This window comes from Coffea arabica, chromosome 7c (assembly GCF_036785885.1).
Source record: "Coffea arabica cultivar ET-39 chromosome 7c, Coffea Arabica ET-39 HiFi, whole genome shotgun sequence".
NCBI classification, from domain to species: Eukaryota; Viridiplantae; Streptophyta; class Magnoliopsida; order Gentianales; family Rubiaceae; genus Coffea; species Coffea arabica.
This window is the reverse complement of record NC_092322.1, coordinates 22394380-22416576: the sequence shown is the minus strand read 5'-3', so window position 1 is coordinate 22416576 and position 22197 is coordinate 22394380. Positions and strand designations below refer to the sequence as shown.

The 22197-nt window shown below is 35.8% G+C and overlaps 1 protein-coding gene across 17 annotated transcripts; it reads left to right on the top strand.

The window, feature by feature from the left end:
* Positions 1-774: 774 nt before the first annotated feature.
* LOC113698092 (protein TOPLESS-like) lies at positions 775-21537 on the top strand. Of its 17 annotated transcripts, XM_072056563.1 has the most exons (40): positions 775-1033; positions 1137-1254; positions 1787-1900; positions 2414-2587; positions 2689-2812; positions 3151-3329; positions 3497-3610; positions 4145-4299; positions 4391-4512; positions 4852-5031; positions 5841-5999; positions 6101-6222; positions 6563-6742; positions 6910-9945; positions 10060-10168; positions 10846-10959; positions 11490-11627; positions 11729-11850; positions 12191-12370; positions 12537-12649; positions 13179-13337; positions 13437-13559; positions 13900-14079; positions 14248-14342; positions 14872-15030; positions 15124-15253; positions 15593-15773; positions 16098-16739; positions 16841-16962; positions 17303-17482; positions 17649-17762; positions 17859-18452; positions 18554-18675; positions 19016-19194; positions 19359-19471; positions 20048-20161; positions 20263-20384; positions 20725-20903; positions 21067-21179; positions 21290-21537. In XM_072056563.1, exons 2-6 carry the CDS (start codon positions 1166-1168, stop codon positions 3244-3246), a joined length of 597 nt encoding a protein of 198 aa, XP_071912664.1. In that variant the 5' UTR covers positions 775-1033; positions 1137-1165; the 3' UTR covers positions 3247-3329; positions 3497-3610; positions 4145-4299; positions 4391-4512; positions 4852-5031; positions 5841-5999; positions 6101-6222; positions 6563-6742; positions 6910-9945; positions 10060-10168; positions 10846-10959; positions 11490-11627; positions 11729-11850; positions 12191-12370; positions 12537-12649; positions 13179-13337; positions 13437-13559; positions 13900-14079; positions 14248-14342; positions 14872-15030; positions 15124-15253; positions 15593-15773; positions 16098-16739; positions 16841-16962; positions 17303-17482; positions 17649-17762; positions 17859-18452; positions 18554-18675; positions 19016-19194; positions 19359-19471; positions 20048-20161; positions 20263-20384; positions 20725-20903; positions 21067-21179; positions 21290-21537. The 17 variants fall into 17 exon arrangements, with proteins under 17 accessions (XP_071912664.1, XP_071912663.1, XP_071912653.1 ...); XM_072056562.1 differs by having other exon boundaries at positions 21067-21537; XM_072056552.1 differs by lacking the exons at positions 16841-16962; positions 17303-17482; positions 17649-17762; ... (7 more) ...; positions 21067-21179; positions 21290-21537 and having other exon boundaries at positions 6910-9037; positions 9832-9945; positions 16098-16424.
* Positions 21538-22197: the final 660 nt, after the last annotated feature.

Here is a 22197-nt window from a genome sequence, read left to right as displayed (position 1 = left end):
ATAAAAAAAACTCAAAGTATTTATGGGGGTTGATAGAAACCTTTTTCAATACCAAAATTACCCTTTTGTGGTGAAAATAGATGGTGCCAAATCGTTTCCTCTTCTCCCATCTTTTAATGACCTTTTCATCTCTTTGCTATACTTTTTCAAAATTATAATATTATCATTGTTAATTCAAGATCTCTACATAATTTTCTACAGTAGTAGGTGTAAATGCATGCTACATGTGAAAATTAAATTTAAATTCGATAAATAATATGTGACATGCAACTAAACCTACTAGTGTAACAAAATTTCTACACTAACATTGTATAAAAATGTAATCCATAAAGGCTATTATTTGACAAATCAAATCTATTGGGTTAATTTCATTTTGCATTTTCAAACTATACTCAATTATCACTTTAGTTTTGAAACTTTGATTGTGTATACATTACTCCCTAAAGTTTTAAATTCGTCCCATTGTAATCCAATCATTAACCGAAAGCACAAAAATTAACAAAATAATTGCTACTCCATGTTACCTTATAAATAAAATTTGAATACTCTATTAGTAGAGAGTGGCCTCCAATGAGATTTAGTTAGTATTGTATATTCCATCGAGATTAGACTAATATAGGGCAAGTTTAAGACTTAAAAGTGCAAAATGTAGTTAAGGGACCAAAGTGAGAACTATGGTATTATCTAAGGGTGCAAAATGTAATTAAAACCTCATCCATTCAATTATCCAACTTTCAATACCGGAAAATTTTTCCGCTTATAAGTCTATGTTGAAGTCTATGTTCTTATCGTTATAATCCCAATTCCTATCATTCCGTACAATCTACAATTCTCGGGATCAAGTCGTTAAACTTGTCTCATTTTAGTCAGCACCTTCAATAGGCTTAGAGAGCTCATTAAAATTCATCTTATTCACAGCAAAACTGGAAAAGATTCAAGAAATCGAGAAAGAGAAAAGAAAAAAGAAAGAAAACGGCTTCATTTATGTTATCTCTGTTCATTCGTGAATTCTTTTTGTTTATCACGCATTCCGGTGTGTGTTCATGGTGGTTTAATTTACTTGTGTTTGTTTGAATTGCCATGGTATGGGTTCTGTTTTTCAGTGATCATTTGATTGTTTTCGTTTTTTCTTGAAGTGGGATTTGGAGAGAAGCAGGGATAGAAGATGGAGTTCAATAAAGACGAGTTGAAGTTGTTAATTCACCAGTTCTTGGCTGAATCGGATGGAGAACAGTACAGGGAAGCACTTCAAATGTAAGCTTTTATAGTTTATTATTGTTTTTCAAGATTCCTCTTTTGGTTTTTGAAATTTTCCAGAAATGGGATTTCATTGGAGTTTGTTTCATTGTTGTTTTTTCAAGAATTTCAACTTTTTGAGCTTGTTTCACTGTATGAGAAATTTTTGTTGCATTATTGGGTTGATTTTATTATCTGGACAAGGTTGGAGAGGGAATCAAGGTTTTTCTTTGATATCAAGTACTTCAAAGAATGTGTGAGCAATAGAGACTAGGAGGAGGTGGAGAAGTACTTATCACGGTTCACAAATGTAGAGGATAACCCTGAATCCATTAGCATTTTCTTTGAGATCAGAAGGCAGAATTATTATGAAGCACATGACAAGCAAAAACTTCTTGTTAACTTTTTTAAATATTTTTTTAAAGTTAGTTCTTGAATTGTTTCGGGCTATTTTTTTAATTCCTGATTTTTTCTTGGTATTTTCACGATTTAGTATTCGGGGCTTTATTGGGTTTCTTTTATAACTCTGAACATCGGTAATTTTGTCCAGGGGTGATCGTAAAAAGATGCTAAACATTCTTAAAAGGGATCTCGAAATGTTTACTCTTTCCCAAGCAGATATTTACAGGGGACTTGTACCCCTTTTCCAATTGAACAACTTCAGGTGCATATTACAACGTCTTTTTTGTTCTCATCAATTGATGCAAGTGATTATGGTGATTCTATTTGTAGTTTGGATGAGTTGCAATTGGTAACTCTATATTGGAAGTGAAGTTTCTTAGAATGGTATGGGCAGAAGAATGCCTTTAATTGCCCCCTATAACTGAGGCAAAAAGTGATACTTGGATTTGAAACTGAGGCAAGCAAGCTGTTCCAGGGTCAAAATCAAGCATTCTGGATGCAGGGAGGGCTGAACCAAAAAATCCTAAGGTGGAAGGAGTGGTTGATTTGTTGTCAAAATAATGTGTGCTGACCGTATAAGAGGATTCATCTCAAATCAGTTGAATGATTAAGTTGTCCACTGTGCTTATGTTCTTTCCATTTTGTCAATGTCCTCGTTGTACTTCGTAGAATTTTTCAATCTGTCCTTCTCTGGTACTTGTATGATTTTTTAGGCTTTGTAAGAGTGTGTGATGTGGATATATAAGAAGCTAAACCACATTGGTATTAAGTATAGGGCATATATTTCCAGAAAGCAAGAGAAGCTTTCTGACCATGGAGATGAGAAGTCAGCCAGGATCCTACTGATGGCTAAGCTGAAGCAGTTGATTGAGGCAAATCAACTCATTGGTGATAAGCTTCAGTTTCCTACAGTGCAGAAACCAAGAATAGAAACACTACGCAAGCAGAGGTATATAAAGGATTTCATATCTTCTTCATTTGCGTCAAAATCGTGTTGAATATCCATTACTTAAGTTGATGATATTGCTTATATGTTTTCTTGGTGAACAGCTTAAGTTGGCAGATTCAGCAATACGATAATAAAGGATCTAATCATAAATTGTCAAAAAGCATCTTCTATATGAGGACCATTACTGTGATCAAGCAACTGACACTATCTCATGTAGCTCATGGAGTAAGCTTAACTACTACTTTCTAGTTTATGCTTCAATTGGTTAAATAGACTATACTTTCTAGTTTGCACTGCAGTTGGTTAACTTTGTTGACTTGGACTTTTGAGGGTGTACCTCGTGTGATAATTTGGCATCTTTGGTGTTGAATCTGGAGATCTTATATTATTTAACTCTATTGCCTTTGCTACTTTGTATTTGACTATGCATATCATGCTTGAATTTGTATTTTGAATGTGGCGAGGTTCTAATGGATGATTTTCTCCTCAAGCTAATGCTGTGAATCTCGTTTCTAACTGAGGTTTTTGTCACTTTATTGGGTTGATTTTCTTATCTGGACAAGGTTGGAGAAGGAATCAAGGCTTTCTATGATATCAAGTATTTCGAAGAATGTGTGACCTATGGAGACGGGGAGGAGGTGGAGAAGTACTTATCATGATTCACAAATGCAGAGGATAATCCTGAATCTTTTAGCATTTTCTTTGAGATTAGAAGGCAGAATTATTATGAAGCACATGACAAGTAAACACTTCTTGTTAACTTTTTTTTTATATTTTTTTAAAGTTAGTTCTTGAATTATTTTGGGCTATTTTTTTAATTCATGGTGTTTTCCTGGTATTTTCATGATTTAACATTCTGGGCTTTATGGGGTTTGTTTTATCACTCTGAACATTGTTAATTTTGTCCAGGAGTGATCGTAAAATGATGCTGGACATTCTTAAAAGAGACCTCAAAGTACTTACTCTTTTCCAAGTAGATCTTTACAGGGGACTTGTACGCCTTTTCCAATTAAACAACTTCAGGTGCATATTACAGCGTCTTTTTGGTTCTCATTAATTGATGCAAGTGATTATGCTGATTCTGTTTGTAGTTTGGATGATTTGCAATTGGTAACTCAGTATTGGAAGTGAAGCTTCTTAGAATGGTATGAGCAAAAGAATGCCTTTAATTGCCCCCTATAAACTGAGGCAAAATGCGATGCTTGGATTTGAAATTGAGGCAAAAATGTTGTTCCGAGGTCAAAATCAAGCATTCTGGATACAGAGAGTGCTGAACCAGAAAATTTGAAGGTGGAAGGAGTGGTTGATTTGTTTTCAAAATAATGCATGTGCAGACTATATAAAAGGATTCATCTCAAATCAGTTGAATGATTAAGTTGCCCGCTGTGCTTATATTCTTTCTATTCTGTCATGTCTTCTTTGTACTCTGTAGAATTTTTCAATCTGGGCTTTTCTGGTACTTGTACGATTTTTTAAACTTTGTAAGAGTGTGTGATGTGGATGTATATGAAGCAAAACCACATTGGTATTAAGTATATGACATATTTTTCCGGAAAGCAAGAGAAGCTTTCGGACCATGGAGATGAGAAGTCAGCCGGGATCCTACTGATGGCTAAGCTTAAGCAGTTGATTGAGGCAAATCCACTAATTGGTGATAAGCTTCAGCTTCCTATCTTGCAGAAGTCAAGACTAGAAACACTAGTCAAACTGAGGTATACAAAGGATTTCTTATCTTCTTTATTTGCTTCATAATCGTATTGAATATCCATTACAATATTGCTTATGTGTATTCTTGGTGAACAGCTTAGGTTGGTAGATTCAGCAATGCGATACTAAAGGATCTAATCATAAACTGTCCAAGAATCTTCAATATGAGGACCCTTACTGTGAGGAAGCAACTGACACCATCCCCTGTAGCTCATGGAGTAAGTTTAACTACTACTTTTTAGTTTGTGCTTCAATTGGTCAAATAGACTATACTTTCTAGGTTGCACTGCAGTTGGTTACTTTGTTGACTTGGACTTCTGAGGGTGTACCTCGTGTGATAATTTGGCATCTTTGGTGTTGAATGTGGAGATATTATATTGTTTAACTATATTTCGTTTGCTGCTTTGTATATTACCCTGTGCATTTCATGCTTGAATTTGTATTTTGAATGTAGCGAGGTTCTGATGGATGATTTTCTCCTCAAGCTAATGCTATGAATCTAGTTTCTAACTGAGGCTTTTGTTGCATTATTGGGTTGATTTTCTTATCTGAACAAGGTTGGAGAATGAATCAAGGCTTTTCTTTGATATCAAGTATTTCTAAGAATGTGTGAGCAATGGAGACTGGGAGGAGGCGGAGAAGTGCTTATCACGGTTCACAAATGCAGAGGATAACCCCAAATCCTTTAGCATTTTCTTTGAGATCAGAAGGCAGAATTATTATGAAGCACATGACAAGTAAACACTTCATGTTAACTTTTTTTTTATATTTTTCTAAAGTTGGTTCTTGAATTGTTTTGTGCTATTTTTTTAATTCCTGGGGTTTTCTTGGTATTTTCACGATTTTGCATTCTGGGCTTTATGGGGTTTGTTTTATAACTCTGAACATTGTCAATTTTGTCCAGGGGTGATCGTAAAATGTTGTTGGACATTCTTAAATGGGATCTCGAATCGTTTACTTTTTCCCAAGTAGATCTTTACAGGGGACTTATACCCCTTTTCCAACTGAACAACTTTTGGTGCATATAACATCTTTTTTGTTCTCATTAATTGATGCAAGTGATTATGGTGATTCTGTTTGTAGTATGGATGAGTTGCAATTGGTAACTCTATATTGGAAGTGAAGCTTCTTAGAATGGTATGAGTAGAAGAATGCTTTTAATTGCCCCCTATAAATTGCGGCAAAATGTAATACTTGGATTTGAAATTGAGGCAAGCAAGATGTTCTGGGGTCAAAATAAGGCAATTTGGATGCAGGGACTGCTAAAGTAGAAAATCCTAAGGTGGAAGGAGTGGTTGATTCATTTTCAAAATAATGTATGTGCAAACTGTATAAGAGGATTCATCTCAAAACAGCTGAATGATTAAAGTACTCGCTGTGCTTATGCTCTTTCCATTCTGCCAATGTCTCCTTTGCACTCCGTAGAATTTTTCAATTTGGCCTTTTCTGGTACTTGTACGATTTTTTAGGCTTTGTAAGAGTGTGTGATGTGGATATATAAGAAGCAAAACCACATTGGTATTAGGTATATGACATATTTTTACAGAAACCAAGAGAAGCTTTCTGACCATGGAGATGATAATTCAACCAAGATCCTACTGATGGCTAAGCTGAAGCGGTTGATTGAGGCAAATCCACTCATTGGTGACAAGCTTCAGCTTCCTACCTTGTAGATGTCAAGACTAGAAACACTATTCAAACAGAGGTATACAAAGGATTTCTTATCTTCATCATTTGCTTCATAATCGTGCTGAAATTCCATTATTTAAGTTGATGATATTGCTTATATGTATTCTTGGTGAACAGCTCATGTTGGCAGATTTAGCAATGCGATACTAAAGGATCTAATCATAAACTGCCCAAGAATCTTCTATATGAGGACCCTTACTGTGGTCAAGCAATCGACACCATCTCCTTTAGCTCATGGAGTAAGTTTAACTACTTCTTTTTAGTTTGTGCCTCAATTGGTTAAATAGACTATACTTTCTAGTTTGCACTGCAGTTGGTTAACTTTGTTGACTTGGACTTCTAAGGGTGTACCTCACATGATAATTTGGCATCTTTGGTATTGAATGTGGAGATCTTATATTGTTTAACTGCATTTCGTTTGCTGGTTTGTATATTACCCTGTGCATATCATGCTTAAATTTGTATTTTGAATATTGCGAGGTTCTGATGGATGATTTTCTCCTCAAGCTAATGCTATGAATCTAGTTTCTAACTGAGGCTTTTGTTGCATTATTGGGTTGATTTTCTTATCTGGACAAGGTTGGAGAGGGAATCAAGGCTTTTCTTTGATATCAAGTATTTGTAAGAATGTGTGAGCAATGGAGACTGGGAGTAGGTGGAGAAGTATTTATCACGGTTCACAAATGCAGAGGATAACCCTGAATCCTTTAGCATTTTCTTTGAGATAAGAAGGCAGAATTATTATGAACCACATGACAAGTAAACACTTCTTGATAACTTTTTTTTTATATTTTTCTAAAGTTGGTTCTTGAATTGTTTTGTGCTATTTTTTTAATTCCTGGTGTTTTCATGGTATTTTCATGATTTTGCATTCTGGGCTTTATAGGGTTTGTTTTATAACTCTGAACATTGTTAATTTTGTCCAGGGGTGATCGTAAAATGATGCTGGACATTCTTAAAAGGGACCTCGAAGTGTTTACTCTTTCCCAAGTAGATCTTTACAGGGGACTTGTACTCCTTTTCTAACTGAATAACTTTCGATGCATATAACAACGTCTTTTTTGTTCTCATTGATTGATGCAAGTGATTATGGTGATTATTTTTGTAGTATGGATGAGTTGCAATTGGTAACTCTGTATTGGAAGTGAAGTTTCTTAGAATGGTATGACTAGAAGAATGCCTTTAATTGCCCCCTATAAACTGAGGTAAAATGTGATATTTGGATTTGAAACTGAGGCAAGCAAGATGTTTCGGGGTCAAAATAAGGCATTATGGATGCAGGGACTGCTAAACCAGAAAATCCTAAGGTGGAAGGAGTGGTTGATTTGTTTTCAAAATAATGTGTGTGCAAACTGTATAAGAGGATTCATCTTGCTTGCCTTATTTTGTGTACAAACTGTATAAGAGCATTCAAAATAATATGTGTGCAAACTGTATAAGAGCAAATTGTATAAGAGGATTCAAGATAATGTGTGTGCAAACTGTATAAGAGAAGACATCTCCATGTTTTTTCCATTTTGTCAATGTCTCCTTTGTACTCCGTAGAATTTTTCAATCTGGCCTTTTCTGGTACTTGTAAGATTTTTTAGGCTTTGTAAGAGTGTGTGTTATAGATATATAAGAGGTTGATTTTTTTAGGCCTTGTAAGAGTGTGCGTTGGGAAGAGTGTATGTTGGTAAGAGTGTGTATTGGTAAGATTTTTTTGGGCCTTGTAAGAGTGTGTGTTGGTAAGATTTTTTTAGGCCTTGTAAGAGTGTGTGCTGGTAACTCTGCATTGGAAGTGAAGCTTCTTAGAATGGTATGACTAGAAGAATGTCTTTAATTACCCCCTATAAATTGAGGCAAAATGTGATACTTGGATTTGAAACTGATGCAATCAAGATGTTCCGGGGTCAAAATAAGGCATTCTGGATGCAGGGACTGCTAAACCAGAAAATCCTAAGGTGGAAGGAGTGGTTGATTTGTTTTCAAAAAAATGTGTGTGCAAACTGTATAAAAGCATTCAAAATAATGTGTGCAAACTGTATAAGAGCAAACTGTATAAGAGGATTCAAAATAATGTGTGTGCAAACTGTATAAGAGGAGACATCTCCATGTTTTGTCCTTTCTATCAATGTCTCCTTTGTACTCCGTAGAATTTTTCAATCTAGCCTTTTCTGGTACTTGTAAGATTTTTTAGACTTTGTAAGAGTGTGTGTTGTAGATATATAAGAGGTTGATTTTTTTAGACTTTGTAAGAGTGTGTGTTGGGAAGAGTGTGTGTAAGAGTGTATGTTGGTAAGAGTGTGTGTTGGTAAGATTTTTTTAGCCCTTGTAAGAGTGTGTGTTGGTAAGGCGTTGTAAGAGTCTGTGTTGGTAAGATTTTTTTAGGCCTTGTAAGAGTGTGTGTTGGTAACTCTGCATTGGAAGTGAAGCTTCTTAGAATGGTATGACTAGAAGAATGCCTTTAATTGCCCCCTATAAACTGAGGTAAAATGTGATACTTGGATTTGAAACTGAGGCAAGCAAGATGTTCTGGGGTCAAAATAAGGCATTCTGGATGCAGGGACTGCTAATCCAGAAAATCCTAAGGTGGAAGGAGTGGTTGATTTGTTTTCAAAATAATGTGTGTGCAAACTGTATAAGAGAATTCATCTTGCTTGCCTTATTTTGTATGCAAACTGTATAAGAGCAAACTGTATAAGAGGATTGAAAATAATGTGTGTGCAAACTGTATAAGAGGAGACATCTCTATGTTTTTTCCATTCTGTCAATGTCTCCTTTGTACTCTGTAGAATTTTTCAATCTGGCCTTTTCTGGTACTTGTAAGATTTTTTAGGCTTTGTAAGAGTCTCTGTTGTAGATATATAAGAAAAAAAACCACATTGGTATTTGGTATATGACATATTTTTACAAAAACCAAGAGAAGCTTTCTGACCATGGAGATGAGAATTCAACCAGGATCCTACTGATGGCTAAGCTGAAGCGGTTGATTGAGGTAAATCCACTCATTGGTGATAAGCTTCAGTTTCCTACCTTGCAGATGTCAAGACTAGAAACACTAGTTAAACAGAGGTATACAAAAGATTTCTTATCTTCATCATTTGCGTCATAATCGTGTTGAAATTCCATTACTTAAGTTGATGATATTGTTTATATGTATTCTTGGTTAACGGCTTATGTTGGCAGATTCAGCAATGCAATACTAAAGGATCTAATCATAAACTACCCAAGAATCTTCTATATGAGGACCCTTGTATAAGGCCTTGTAAGAGTGAGTGTTGGTAAGATTTTTTTAGGCCTTGTAGGAGTGTGTGTTGGTAACTCTGCATTGGAAGTGAAGCTTCTTAGAATTGTATGACTAGAAGAATACCTTTAATTGTCCCCTATAAACTGAGGCAAAATGTGATACTTGGATTTGAAACTAGGGCAAGCAAGATATTTCGGGGTCAAAATAAGGCATTCTGGATGCACAGACCGCTAAACCAGAAAATCCTAAGGTGGAAGGAGTGGTTGATTTGTTTTCAAAATAATGTGTGTGCAAACTGTATAAGAGGATTCATCTTGCTTGCCTTATTTTGTGTGCAAATTGTATAAGAGGAAACTATATAAGAGGATTCAAAATAATGTGTGTGCAAACTGTATAAGAGGAGACATCTCCATGGTTTTTCCATTCTGTCAATGTCTCCTTGGTACTTCGTAGAATTTTTCAATCTTGCCTTTTCTGGTACTTGTAAGATTTTTTAGGCTTTGTAATAGTGTCTGTTGTAGATATATAAGAAGAAAAACCACATTGGTATTTGGTATATGACATATTTTTACAAAAACCAAGAGAAGCTTTCTGACCATGGAGGTGAGAATTCAACCAGGACTCTACTGATGGCTAAGCTAAAGCGGTTGATTGAGGCAAATCCACTCATTGGTGATAAGCTTCAGTTTCCTACCTTGCAGATGTCAAGACTAGAAACACTAGTTAAACAGAGGTATGCAAAAGATTTCTTATCTTCATCATTTGCTGTATAATCGTGTTGAAATTTCATTACTTAAGTTGATGATATTGCTTATATGTATTCTTGGTTAACGGCTTATGTTGGTAGATTCAGCAATGCAATACTAAAGGATCTAATCATAAACTGCCCAAGAATCTTCTATATGAGGACCCTTACCGTGGTCAAGCAACTGACACCATCTCTTTTAGCTTATGGAGTAAGTTTAACTACTACTTTTTAGTTTGTGCTTCAATTGGTTAAATAGACTATACTTTCTAGTTTGCGCTGTAGTTGGTTAACTTTCTTGACTTGGATATTTGCGGGTGTGCATCTTGTGATAATTTGGCATCTTCAGTGTTGAATGTGGAGATCTTATATTATTTAACTGTATTTCATTTGCTGCTTTGTATATTACCCTGTGCATATCATGCTTAAATTTGTTTTTTCAATGTGGTGAGGTTCTGATTGATGATTTCCTCCTCAACCTAATGCTATGAATCTAGGTTCTAACTGGGGCTTTGTTGCATTATTGGGTTAATTTTCTTATCTGGACAAGGTTGGAGAGGGAATCATGGCTTTCCTTCTAGTATTTCTAAGAATATATGAGCAATGGAGACTGGGAGGAGGTGAAGAAGTACTTATCACGGTTCGCAAATGCAGAGGATAACCCTGAATCCTTTAGCTTTTTCTTTGAGATCAGAAGGCAGAATTATTATGATGCACATGACAAGAAAAAACTTTTCGTTAACTTTTTTTAATATTTTTTTAAAGTTAGTTCTCGATTTGTTTGGGGCCATATTTTAATTCCTAGTGTTTTCTTGGTATTTTCACGATTTAACATTCTGGGCTTTATGGGGTTTTTATATAACTCTGAACATTGTTAATTTTTTGCAGGGGTGATCGTAAAATGATGTTGGATATTCTTAAAAGGGAACTCGAAGTGTTTACTCTTTCCCAAGCAGATCTTTACAGGGGACTTGTACCCTTTTTCCAATTGAACAGCTTCAGGTGCATATTACAATGTCTCTTTTGTCCTCATTAGTTGATGCAAGTGATTATGGTGATTCTGTTTGTAGTTTGGATGAGTTGCAATTGGTAACTCTGTATTGGAAGTGAAATTTCTTAGAATGGTATGAGCAAAAGAATGCCTTGAATTGCCCCCTATAAATTGAGGCAAAAAGTGATACTTGGATTTGAAACTGAGGCAAGCAAGCTATTCCGGGGTCAAAATCGGGCATTCTGGATATAGGGAGTGCGGTACCAAAAACTCCAAAGGTGGCATGAGTGGTTGATTTGTTTTCAAAATAATATGTGTGCGGACTGTATAAGAGGATTCATCTCAAATGAATTGAATGATTAAGTTGCCGTTGTGTTTATGTTCTTTCCATTCTGTCAATGTCTTCTTTGTACTCCGTAGAATTTTTCAATATGGCCTTCCCTAGTGCTTGTACGATGTTTTAGGCTTTGTATGAGTGTGTGATATGGATATATAAGAAGCAAAACCACATTTGTATTAAGTATATGACACATTTTTCTAGAAAGCAAGGGAAGCTTTCAGCCAGGATCCTACTAATGGCTAAGCTGAAGCAATTGACTCAGGCAAATCCACTCATTGGTGACAAGCTTCAATTTCCTACCCTGCAGAAGTCCAGACTAGAAACACTAGTCAAACTGAGGTGTACAAAGGATTTCTTATCTTCATCATTTGCTTCATAATCATGTTGAATATACATTACTTAAGTTGATGATATTGCTTATATGTTTTCTTGGTTAACAGCTTAAATTGGCAGATTCAGTAGCGCGATAATGAAGGATCTAATCATAAACTGTCCGAGAATCTTCTATATGAGGACCCTAACTGTGATCAAGCAACTCACACCATCTCCTATAGCTCATGCAGTAAGATTAACTACTACTTTTTAGTTTGTACTTCAATTGGTTAAATAGACTATACATTCTAGTTTGCACTGCTATTGGTTAATTTTGTTGACTTGGACTTCTGAGGGTGTATCTCGTTTGATAATTTGGCATCTTTGGTGTTGAATGTGGAGATCTCATTTTGTTTAACTGTATTTCGTTTGTTACTTTGTATATTAAGTTGTGCATATCATGCTTGAATTTGTATTTTGAATGTGGCGAGGTTTTGATGGATGATTTTTTCCTCAAGCTAATGCTTTGAATCTAGTTTCTAACTGAGGCTTTTGTTGCATTATTGGGTTGATTTTCTTATCTGGACAAGGTTGGAGAGGGAATCAAGGCTTTTCTTTGATATCAAGTATTTCAAAGAATGTGTGAGCAATAGAGACTGGAAGGAGGTGGAGAAGTACTTATCACGGTTCACAAATGCAAATGATAACCCTGAATCCTTTAGCATTTTCTTTGAGATCAGAAGGCATAATTATTATGAAGTACATGACAAGTAAAAACTTCTTGTTAATTTTTTTAAATATTTTTTTAAAGTTAGTTCTTGAATTGTTTTGGGCTATTTTTTTAATTCCTAGTGTTTTCTTGGTATTTTCACAATTTAACATTCTGGGCATTATGGGGTTTGTTTTATAACTCTGAACATTGTTAATTTTGTTCAGAAGTGATCATAAAATGATGCTGGACATTCTTAAAAGGGAACTCGAAGTGTTTACTCTTTCCCAAGCGGATCTTTACAGGGACTTGTACCCCTTTTCCAATTGAATAGCTTCAGGTGCATATTACAACGTCTTTTTTGTTCTCATTAATTGATGCAAGTGATTATGGTGATTCTGTTTGTAGTTTAGACGAGTTGCAATTGGTAACTCTGTATTGGAAGTGAAGTTTCTTAGAATGGTATGAGCAGAAGAATGCCATTAATTGCCCCCTATAAGTTGGGACAGAAAGTGATACTCGGATTTGAAACTAAGGCAAACAAGCTGTTTTGGGGGTAAAATCAGGCTTTCTGGATGCAGGGAGTGTGGCACCAGAAACTCCAAAGTGGAATGAGTGGTTGATTTGTTTTCAAAATAATGTGTGTGCATACTATATAAGGGGATTCATCTCAAATCAATTGAATGATTAAGTTGCCAGCTGTGCTTATGCTTTTTCCATTCTGTCAATGTCTTCTTTGTACTCCGTAGAATTTTACCATCTGGCCTTCTCTGGTACTTCTACGATTTTTTAGGCTTTGTAAGAATGTGTGATATGGATATATAAGAAGCAAAATCATATTGGTATTATGTATTGACATATATTTCCAGAAAACAAGAGAAGCTTTCTGGCCATGGAGATGAGAAGTCTGCTAGGATCCTACTGATGGCTAAGCTGAAGCAGTTGATTGAGGCAAATCCACTCATCGGTGATAAGCTTCAGTTTCATACCTTACAGATGTCAAGACCAGAAACAGTAGTCAAACTGAGGTATATAAAGGATTTCTTATCTACTTTATTTGCTTCATAATCGTGTTGAATATCCATTACTTAAGTTGTTGATATTACTTATATGTATTCTTGGAGAAGAGCTTATATTGGCAGATTCAGCAATGCGATCTGAAGGATCTAATCATAAACTGCCCAAGAATCTTCTATATGAGGACCCTTACTGTGATCAAGCAACTGACACCATCCCCTGTACCTCATGGAGTAAGTTTAACTACTACTTTTTAGTTTGTGCTTCAATTGGTTAAATAAACTATACTTTCTAGTTTGCACTGCAGTTGGTTAACTTTGTTGACTTGGACTTCTGAGGGTGTACCTCGTTTGATAATTTGGCATCTTTGGTGTTGAATGTGGAGATCTCATATTGTTTAACTGTATTTCGTTTGTTGCTCTGTATATTACCCTGTGCATATCATGCTTGAATTTGTATTTTGAATATGTCGAGGTTCTGATGGATGATTTCCTCCTCAAGCTAATGCTTTAAATCTAGTTTCTAACTGAGGCTTTTGCTGCATTATTGGGTTGATTTTCTTATCTGGACAAGGTTGGAGAGGGAATCAAGGCTTTTCTTTGATATCAAGTATTTCGAAGAATGTGTGAGCAATGGAGACTGGGAGGATTTGGAAAAGTACTTATTACGGTTCACAAATGCATAGGATAACCCTATATCCTTTAGCATTTTCTTTGAGATCAGAATGTAGACTTATTATGAAGCACATGACAAGTAAACACTTCTTGTTAACTTTTTTTTTTATATTTTTCTAAAGTTGGTTCTTGAATTGTTTTGGGCTATTTTTTTAATTCCTGGTGTTTTCTTGGTATTTTCATGATTTTGCATTCTGGGCTTTATGGGGTTTGTTTTATAACTCTGAACATTGTCAATTTTGTTCAGGAGTGATCGTAAAATGATGTTGGACATTCTTAAAAGGGACCTCGAAGTGTTTACTACAGGAGACTTGTACGCCTTTTCCAATTGAACAGCGTCAGGTGCATATTACAACGTCCTTTTTGTGCTCATTAATTGATACAAGTGATTATGGAGATTCTGTTTGTAGTTTCGATGAGTTGCAATTGGTAACTTTGTATTGGAAATGAAATTTCTTAGAATGGTATGAGCAGAAGAATGCCTTCAATTGCCCCCAATATATTGAGACAAAAAGTGATACTTGGATTTGAAACTGAGGCAAGCAAGTTGTTCCGGGGTCAAAATCAGGTATTCTGGATGCAAGGAGTACTGCACCAGAAACTGCAAAGATGGAATGAGTGGTTGATTTTTTTCAAAATAATGTTTGTATTGACTGTATAAGACGATTAATCGCAAATCAATTGAATGATTATGTTGCCATTGTGCTTGTGTTCTTTCCATTCTGTCAATGTCTTCTTTGTACTCCGTAGAATTTTTCAATCTGGCTTTCTCTAGCGATTGTACGATGTTTTTGGTTTTGTAAGGGTGTGTGCTATGGATATATAACAAGGAAAATCACATTGGTATTAAGTATATGACATATTTTTCCAGAAAGCAAGAGAAGCTTTCTGTCCATAGAGATGAGAAGTCAGCCAGGATCCTACTGATGGCTAAGCTAAAGCAGTTGACTGTGGCAAATCCACTCATTGGTGACAAGCTTCAGTTCCCTACCTTGCAGAAGCCGAGACTAGAAACACTAGTCAAACTGAGGTATACAAAGGATTTCTTATCTTCATCATTTGCTTCATAATCGTGTTGAATATCCATTACTTAAGTTCATGATATTGCTTATATGTTTTCTAGGTGAACAGGTTAAGTTGGCAGATTCAGCAATGCGATAATGAAGGATCTAATCATAAACTGTACGAGAATCTTCCATATGAGGACCCTTACTGTGATCAAGCAACTGACACCATCCCCTGTAGCTCATGGAGTAAGTTTAACTACTACTTTTTAGTTTGTTCTTCAATTGGTTACATAGACTATACTTTCTAGTTTGCACTGTAATTGGTTAGCTTTGTTGACTTGGACTTCTGAGGGTGTACCTCGTGTGATAATTTGGCATCTTTGGTGTTGAATGTGGAGATCTTATATTGTTTAACTGTATTTTGTTTGCTGCTTTGTATATTACCCTGTGTATATCATGCTTGAATTTGTATTTTGAATGTGGTGAGGTTCTAATGAATGATTTTCTATTCAAGCTAATGCTATGAATCTAGTTTCTAACTGAGGCTTTTGTTGCATTATTGGGTTGATTTTCTTATCTGGACAGGGTTGGAGAGGGAATCAAGGCTTTTCTTTAATATCAAGTATTTCTAAGAATGTGTGAGCAATGGAGACTGGGAGGAGGTGGGGAAGTACTTATCACGGTTCACAAATGCAGAGGATAACCCGGAATCCTTTAGCATTTTCTTTGAGATCAGAAGGCAGAATTATTATGAAGCACATGACAAGTAAACACTTCTTGTTAACTTTACTTTATATTTTTCTAAAGTTGGTTCTTGAATTGTTTTGGGCTATTTTTTTAATTCCTGGTGTTTTCTTGGCATTTTAATGATTTTGCATTCTGGGCTTTATGGGGTTTGTTTTATAACTCTGAACATTGTCAATTTTGTTGGGGTGATCGTAAAATGATGCTGGACATTCTTAAAAGGGACCTCGAAGTGTTTACTCTTTCCCAAGCAGATCTTTACAGGGGACTTGTACCCCTTTTCTAACGGTACAACTTTCGATGCATATAACAACGTCTTTTTTGTTCTCATTGATTGATGCAATAGATTATGGTGATTCTGTTCATAGTATGGATGAGTTGCAATTGGTGACTCTGCATTGGAAGTGAAGCTTCTTAGAATGCTATGCCTAGAAGAATGCCTTTAATTGCCCCCTATAAACTGAGGCAAAATGTGATACTTGAATTTGAAACTGAGGCAAGCAAGGTGTTCTGGGGTCAAAATAAGGCATTCCGGATGCAGGGAGTACGGTACCAAAAACTCCAAAGATGGAATGATTGTGATTTGTTTTCAAAATAATATGTGTGCGGACTGTATAAGAGGATTCATCTCAAATCAATTGAATGATTAAGTTGCCAGCTGTGCTTATGCTCTTTCCATTCTATCAATGTCATCTTTGTACTCCATAGAATTTTACCATCTGGCCTTCTCTGGTACTTGTATGATTTTTTAGGCTTTGTAAGAGTGCGTGATGTGGATATATAAGAAGCAAAACCACATTGGCATTATGTATATGACATATATTTCTAGAAAACAAGAGAATCCTTCTGGCCATGGAGATGAGAAGTCTGCTAGGATCCTACTGATAGCTAAGCTTAAGCAGTTGATTGAGGCAAATCCACTAATTGGTGATAAGCTTCAGTTTCCTACCTTGTAGAAGTCAAGACTAGAAACACTAGGCAAATTGAGGTATATAAAGGATTTCTTATCTTCTTCATTTGCTACATAATCATGTTGAATATCCATTACTTAAGTTGATGCTATTGCTTATATGTATTCTTGGTGAACAGTTTATATTGGCAGATTCAACAATGCGATACTAAAGTATCTAATCATAAACTGCCCAAGAGTGTTCTATATGAGGACCCTTATTGTGATCAAGCAACTGACACCATCCCCTGTAGCTCATGGAGTAAGTTTAACTACTACTTTTTAGTTTGTGCTTCAATTGGTTAAATAGACTATACTTTCTAGTTTGCACTGCAGTTGGTTAACTTTGTTGACTTGGACTTCTGAGGGTGTACCTCGTGTGATAATTTGGCATCTTTGGTGTTGAATATGGAGATCTTATATTGTTTAACTGTATTTCATTTGCTGTTTTGTATATTACCCTGTGCATATCATGCTTGAATTTGTATTTTGAATGTAGCGAGATTCTGATGGATTATTTTCTCCTCAACCTAAAGCTATGAATCTAGTTTCTAACTGAGGCTTTTGTTGCATTATTGGGTTGATTTTCTTATCTGGACAAGGTTGGAGAGGGAATCAAGGCTTTTCTTTGATATCAAGTATTTCCAAGAATGTGTGAGCAACGGAGACTGGGAGGAGATGGAGAAGTACTTATCACTGTTCACAAATGCAGATAATAACCCTGAATCCTTTAGCATTTTCTTTGAGATCAGAAGGCAGAATTATTATGAAGCACATGACAAGTAAATTCTTCTTGTTAACTTTTTTTAATATTTTTTTAAAGTTAGTTCTTGAATTGTTTTGGGCTATTATTTTAATTCCTGGTGTTTTCTTGGTATTTTCATGATTTAGCATTCTGGGATTTATGGGGTTTGTTTTATAACTCTGAACATTGTTAATTTTGTCCAGGAATGAACGTAACATGATGCTGGACATTCTTAGAAGGGACCTCGAAGTACTTACTCATTCCCAAGCAGATCTTTACAGGGGTCTTGTACACCTTTTCCAATTGAACAATTTCAGGTGCATATTACAACGTCTTTTTGGTTCTCATTAATTGATGCAAATGATTATGGTGATTCTGTTTGTAATTTGGATGATTTGCAATTGGTAACTCAGTATTGGAAGTGAAGCTTCTTAGAATGGTATGAGCAAAAGAATGCCTTTAATTGCCCCCTATAAACGGAGGCAAAATGTGATGCTTGGATTTGAAACTGACGCAAACTTGCTGCTCCGGGGTCAAAATCAGGCATTCTGGATACAGAGAGTGCTGAACCAGGAAATTCGAAGGTGGAAGGAGCGGTTGATTTGTTTTCAAAATAATGCATCTGCAAACTATATTAGAGGATTCATCTCAAATCAGTTGAATGATTAAGTTGCCCGCTGTGCTTATATTCTTTCAATTCTGTCATTGTCTTCTTTGTACTCTGTAGAATTTTTCAATCTGACCTTCTCTGGCACTTGTACAATTTTTTAAGCTTTGTAAGAGTGTGTGATGTGGATATATATGAAGCAAAACCACATTGGTATAAAGTATATGACATATTTTTCCGGAAAGCTAGTGAAGCTTTCATACCATGGAGATGAGAACTCAGCCAGGATCCTACTGATGGCTAAGCTTAAGCAGTTGATTGAGGCAAATCCACTAATTGGTGATAAGCTTCAGTTTCCTACCTTGCAGAAGTCAAGACTAGAAACACTAGTCAAACTGAGGTATACAAAGGATTTCTTATCTTTTTCATTTGCTACATAATCGTGTTGAATATCCATTACTTAAGTTGATGCTATTGCTTATATGTATTCTTGGTGAACAGTTTCTATTGGCAGGTTCAGCAATGCGATACTAAAGTATCTAATTATAAACTGCCCAAGAATGTTCTATATGAGGACCCTTATTGTGATCAAGGAACTGACAGCATCCACTGTAGCTCATGGAGTAAGTTTAACTACTACTTTTTAGTTTGTGCTTCAATTGGTTAAATAGACTATACTTTCTAGTTTGCACTGCAGTTGGTTAAATTTGTTGACTTGGACTTCTGAGGGTGTACCTCGTGTGATAATTTGGCATCTTTGGTGTTGAATATGGAGATCTTATATTGTTTAACTATATTTCGTTTGCTGCTTTGTATATTACCCTGTGCATATCATGCTTGAATTTGCATTTTGAATGTAGCGAGGTTCTGATGGATGATTTTCTCCTCAACCTAATGCTATGAATCTAGTTTCTAACTGAGGCTTTTGTTGCATTATTGGGTTGATTTTCTTATCTGGACAAGTTTGGAGAGGGAATCAAGGCTTTTCTTTGATATCAAGTATTTTGAAGAATGTGTGTGCAATGGAGACTGGGAGGAGGCGGAGAAGTACTTATCACGGTTCACAAATGCAGAGGATAACCTTGAATCCTTTAGCATTTTCTTTGAGATCAAAAGGCAAATTATTATGAAGCACATGACAAGTAAACACTTCTTGTTAACTTTTTTTTATATTTTTCTAAAGTTGGTTCTTGAATTGTTTTGTGCTATTTTTTTAGTTCCTAGTGTTTTCTTGGTATTTCCACGATTTTGCATTCTGGGCTTTATGGGGTTTGTTTTATAACTCTGAACATTGTCAATTTTGTAGGGGTGATCGTAAAATGATGCTGGACATTCTTAAAAGGGAACTTGAAGTGTTTACTCTTTCCCAAGCAGATCTTTACAGGGACTTGTACCCCTCTTCCAATTGAACAGTTTCAGGTGCATATTACAACTTCTTTTTTGTTCTCATTAATTGATGCAAGTGATTATGGTGATTCTGTTTGTAGTTTCGATAGGTTGCAATTGGTAACTCTGTATTGGAAGTGAAGCTTCTTAGAATGGTATGAGCAGAAGAATGCCTTTAATTGCCCCCTATAAATTGGGATAGAAAGTGATACTTGGATTTGAAACTAAGGCAAGCAAGCCGTTCCGGGGGTAAAATCAGGCATTCTGGATGCAAGGAGTGCGGTACCAGAAACTCCAAAGTTAGAATGAGTGGTTGATTTGTTTTCAAAATAATGTTTGTGCAAATTGTATTAGAGGATTCATCTCAAAACAGTTGAATGATTAAACTGCCTGCTGTGCTTATGTTTTTTCCATTATGTCAATGCCTCCTTTGTACTCCGTAGAAATTTTCAATTTGGCCTTTCCTGGTACTTGTACTATTTTTTAGGCATTGTAAGAATGTGTGATGTGGATATAAGAGAAGCAAAACCACATTGGTATTAGGTAGATGACATATTTTTACAGAAATGAAAAGAAGCTTTCTAACCAAGGAGTTGAGAATTCAACCAGGATCCTACTGATGGCTCAGCTGAAGCGGTTGATTGAGGCAAATCCACTCATTGGTGATAAGCTTCAGTTTCCTACCTTGCAGATGTCAAGACTAGAAACACTAGTCAAACTGAGGTATACAAAGGATTTCTTATCTTCTTCATTTGCTACATAATCGTGTTGAATATCCATTACTTAAGTTGATGCTATTGCTTATATGTATTCTTGGTGAACAGTTTATATTGACAGATTCAGCAATGCGATACTAAAGTATCTAATCATAAACTGCCCAAGAATGTTCTATATGAGGACCCTTACTGTGATCAAGCAACTGACACCATCCCCTGTAGCTCATGGAGTAGGTTTAACTACTACTTTTTAGTTTGTGCTTCAATTGGTTAAATAGACTATACTTTCTAGTTTGCACTGCAGTTGGTTAACTTTGTTGACTTGGACTTCTGAGGGTGTACCTCGTGTGATAATTTGGCATCTTTGGTATTGAGTGTGGAGATCTTATATTATTTAACTCTTTTTCATTTGCTGCTTTGTATATTACCTTGTGCATATCATGCTTGAATTTGTATTTTGAATGTGGCAAGGTTCTGATGGATGAGTTTTTCCTCAAGCTAATGCTATGAATCTAGTTTCTAACTGAGGCTTTTGTTGCATTGTTGGGTTGATTTTCTTATCTGGACAAGGTTGGAGAGGGAATCAAGGCTTTTCTTTGATATCAAATGTTTCTAAGAATGTGTGAGCAATGGAGACTGGGGGGAGGTGGAGAAGTACTTATCACAGTTCACAAATGCAGAGGATAACCCTGAATCCTTTAGCATTTTCTTTGAGATCAGAAGGCAAATTATTATGAAGCACATGACAAGTAAACACTTCTTGTTAACTTTTTTTTATATTTTTCTAAAGTTGGCTCTTGAATTGTTTTGTGCTATTTTTTTAATTCCTAGTGTTTTCTTGGTATTTTCACGATTTTGCATCCTGGGCTTTATGGGGTTTGTTTATAACTCTGAACATTGTCAATTTTGTAGGGGTGATCGTAAAATGATGCTGGACATTCTTAAAATGGAACTCGAAGTGTTTACTCTTTTCCAAGCAGATCTTTACAGGGACTTGTACCCCTTTTTCAATTGAACAGCTTCAGGTGCATATTACAACGTCTTTTTTGTTCTCATTAATTGATACAAGTAATTATGGAGATTCTGTTTGTAGTTTGGATGAGTTGCAATTGGTAACTCTGTATTGGAAGTGAAGGTTCTTAGAATGGTATGAGGAGAAGAATGCCTTCAATTGCCCCCTACAAATTGAGACAAAAAGTGATACTTGGATTTGAAACTGAGGCAAGCATGCTGTTCCGGAGTCAAAATAAGGCATTCTGGATGCAGGAAGTGCTGCGCCAGAAACTCTAAAGATGGAATGAGTGGTTGATTTTTTTCAAAATAATGTGTGTACTGACTGTATAAGACGATTAATCTCAAATCAATTGAATGATTAAGTTGCCATTGTGCTTTTGTTCTTTCCATTCTGTCAATGTCTTCTTTGTACTCCGTAGAATTTTTGAATCTGGTTTTCTCTAGTGATTGTTCGATGTTTTTGGCTTTGTAAGAGTGTGTGATGTGGATATATGACAAGGAAAACCACATTGGTATTAAGTATATGACACATTTTTCCAGAATGCAAGAGAAGCTTTCTGTCCATGGAGATGAGAAGTCAGCCAAGATCCTACTGATGGCTAAGTGAAGCAGTTGACTTAGGCAAATCTGCTCATTGGTGATAAGATTCAGTTTCCTACCCTGCAGAAGTCGAGACTAGAAACACTAGTCCAACCGTGGTATACAAAGGATTTCTTATCTTTATCATTTGCTTCATAATCATGTTGAAAATCCATTACTTAAGTTGATGATATTGCTTATATGTTTTCTTGGTGAACAGCTTAAGTTGGCAGATTCAGCAATGCGATAATGAAGGATCTAATCATAAACTGTCCAAGAATCTTGTATATGAGGACCCTTACTGTGATCAAGCAACTGACACCATCTATTGTATCTCATGGAGTAAGTTTAACTACTACTTTTTAGTTTGTGCTTCAATTGGTTAAATAGACTATACTTTCTAGTTTGCACTGCAGTTGGTTAACTTTGTTGACTTCAACTTCTGAAGGT

Excerpts from the sequence above, each read along its gene's own strand:
- LOC113698092 (XM_072056563.1), top strand. The coding sequence starts at position 1,166 with ATGGAGTTCAATAAAGACGAGTTGAAGTTGTTAATTCACCAGTTCTTG. Across the intron at positions 2,588-2,688 it reads GAAACACTACGCAAGCAGAG|CTTAAGTTGGCAGATTCAGC; the intron begins GTATATAAAGGA and ends CTTGGTGAACAG. Across the intron at positions 2,813-3,150 it reads TATCTCATGTAGCTCATGGA|GTTGGAGAAGGAATCAAGGC; the intron begins GTAAGCTTAACT and ends TATCTGGACAAG.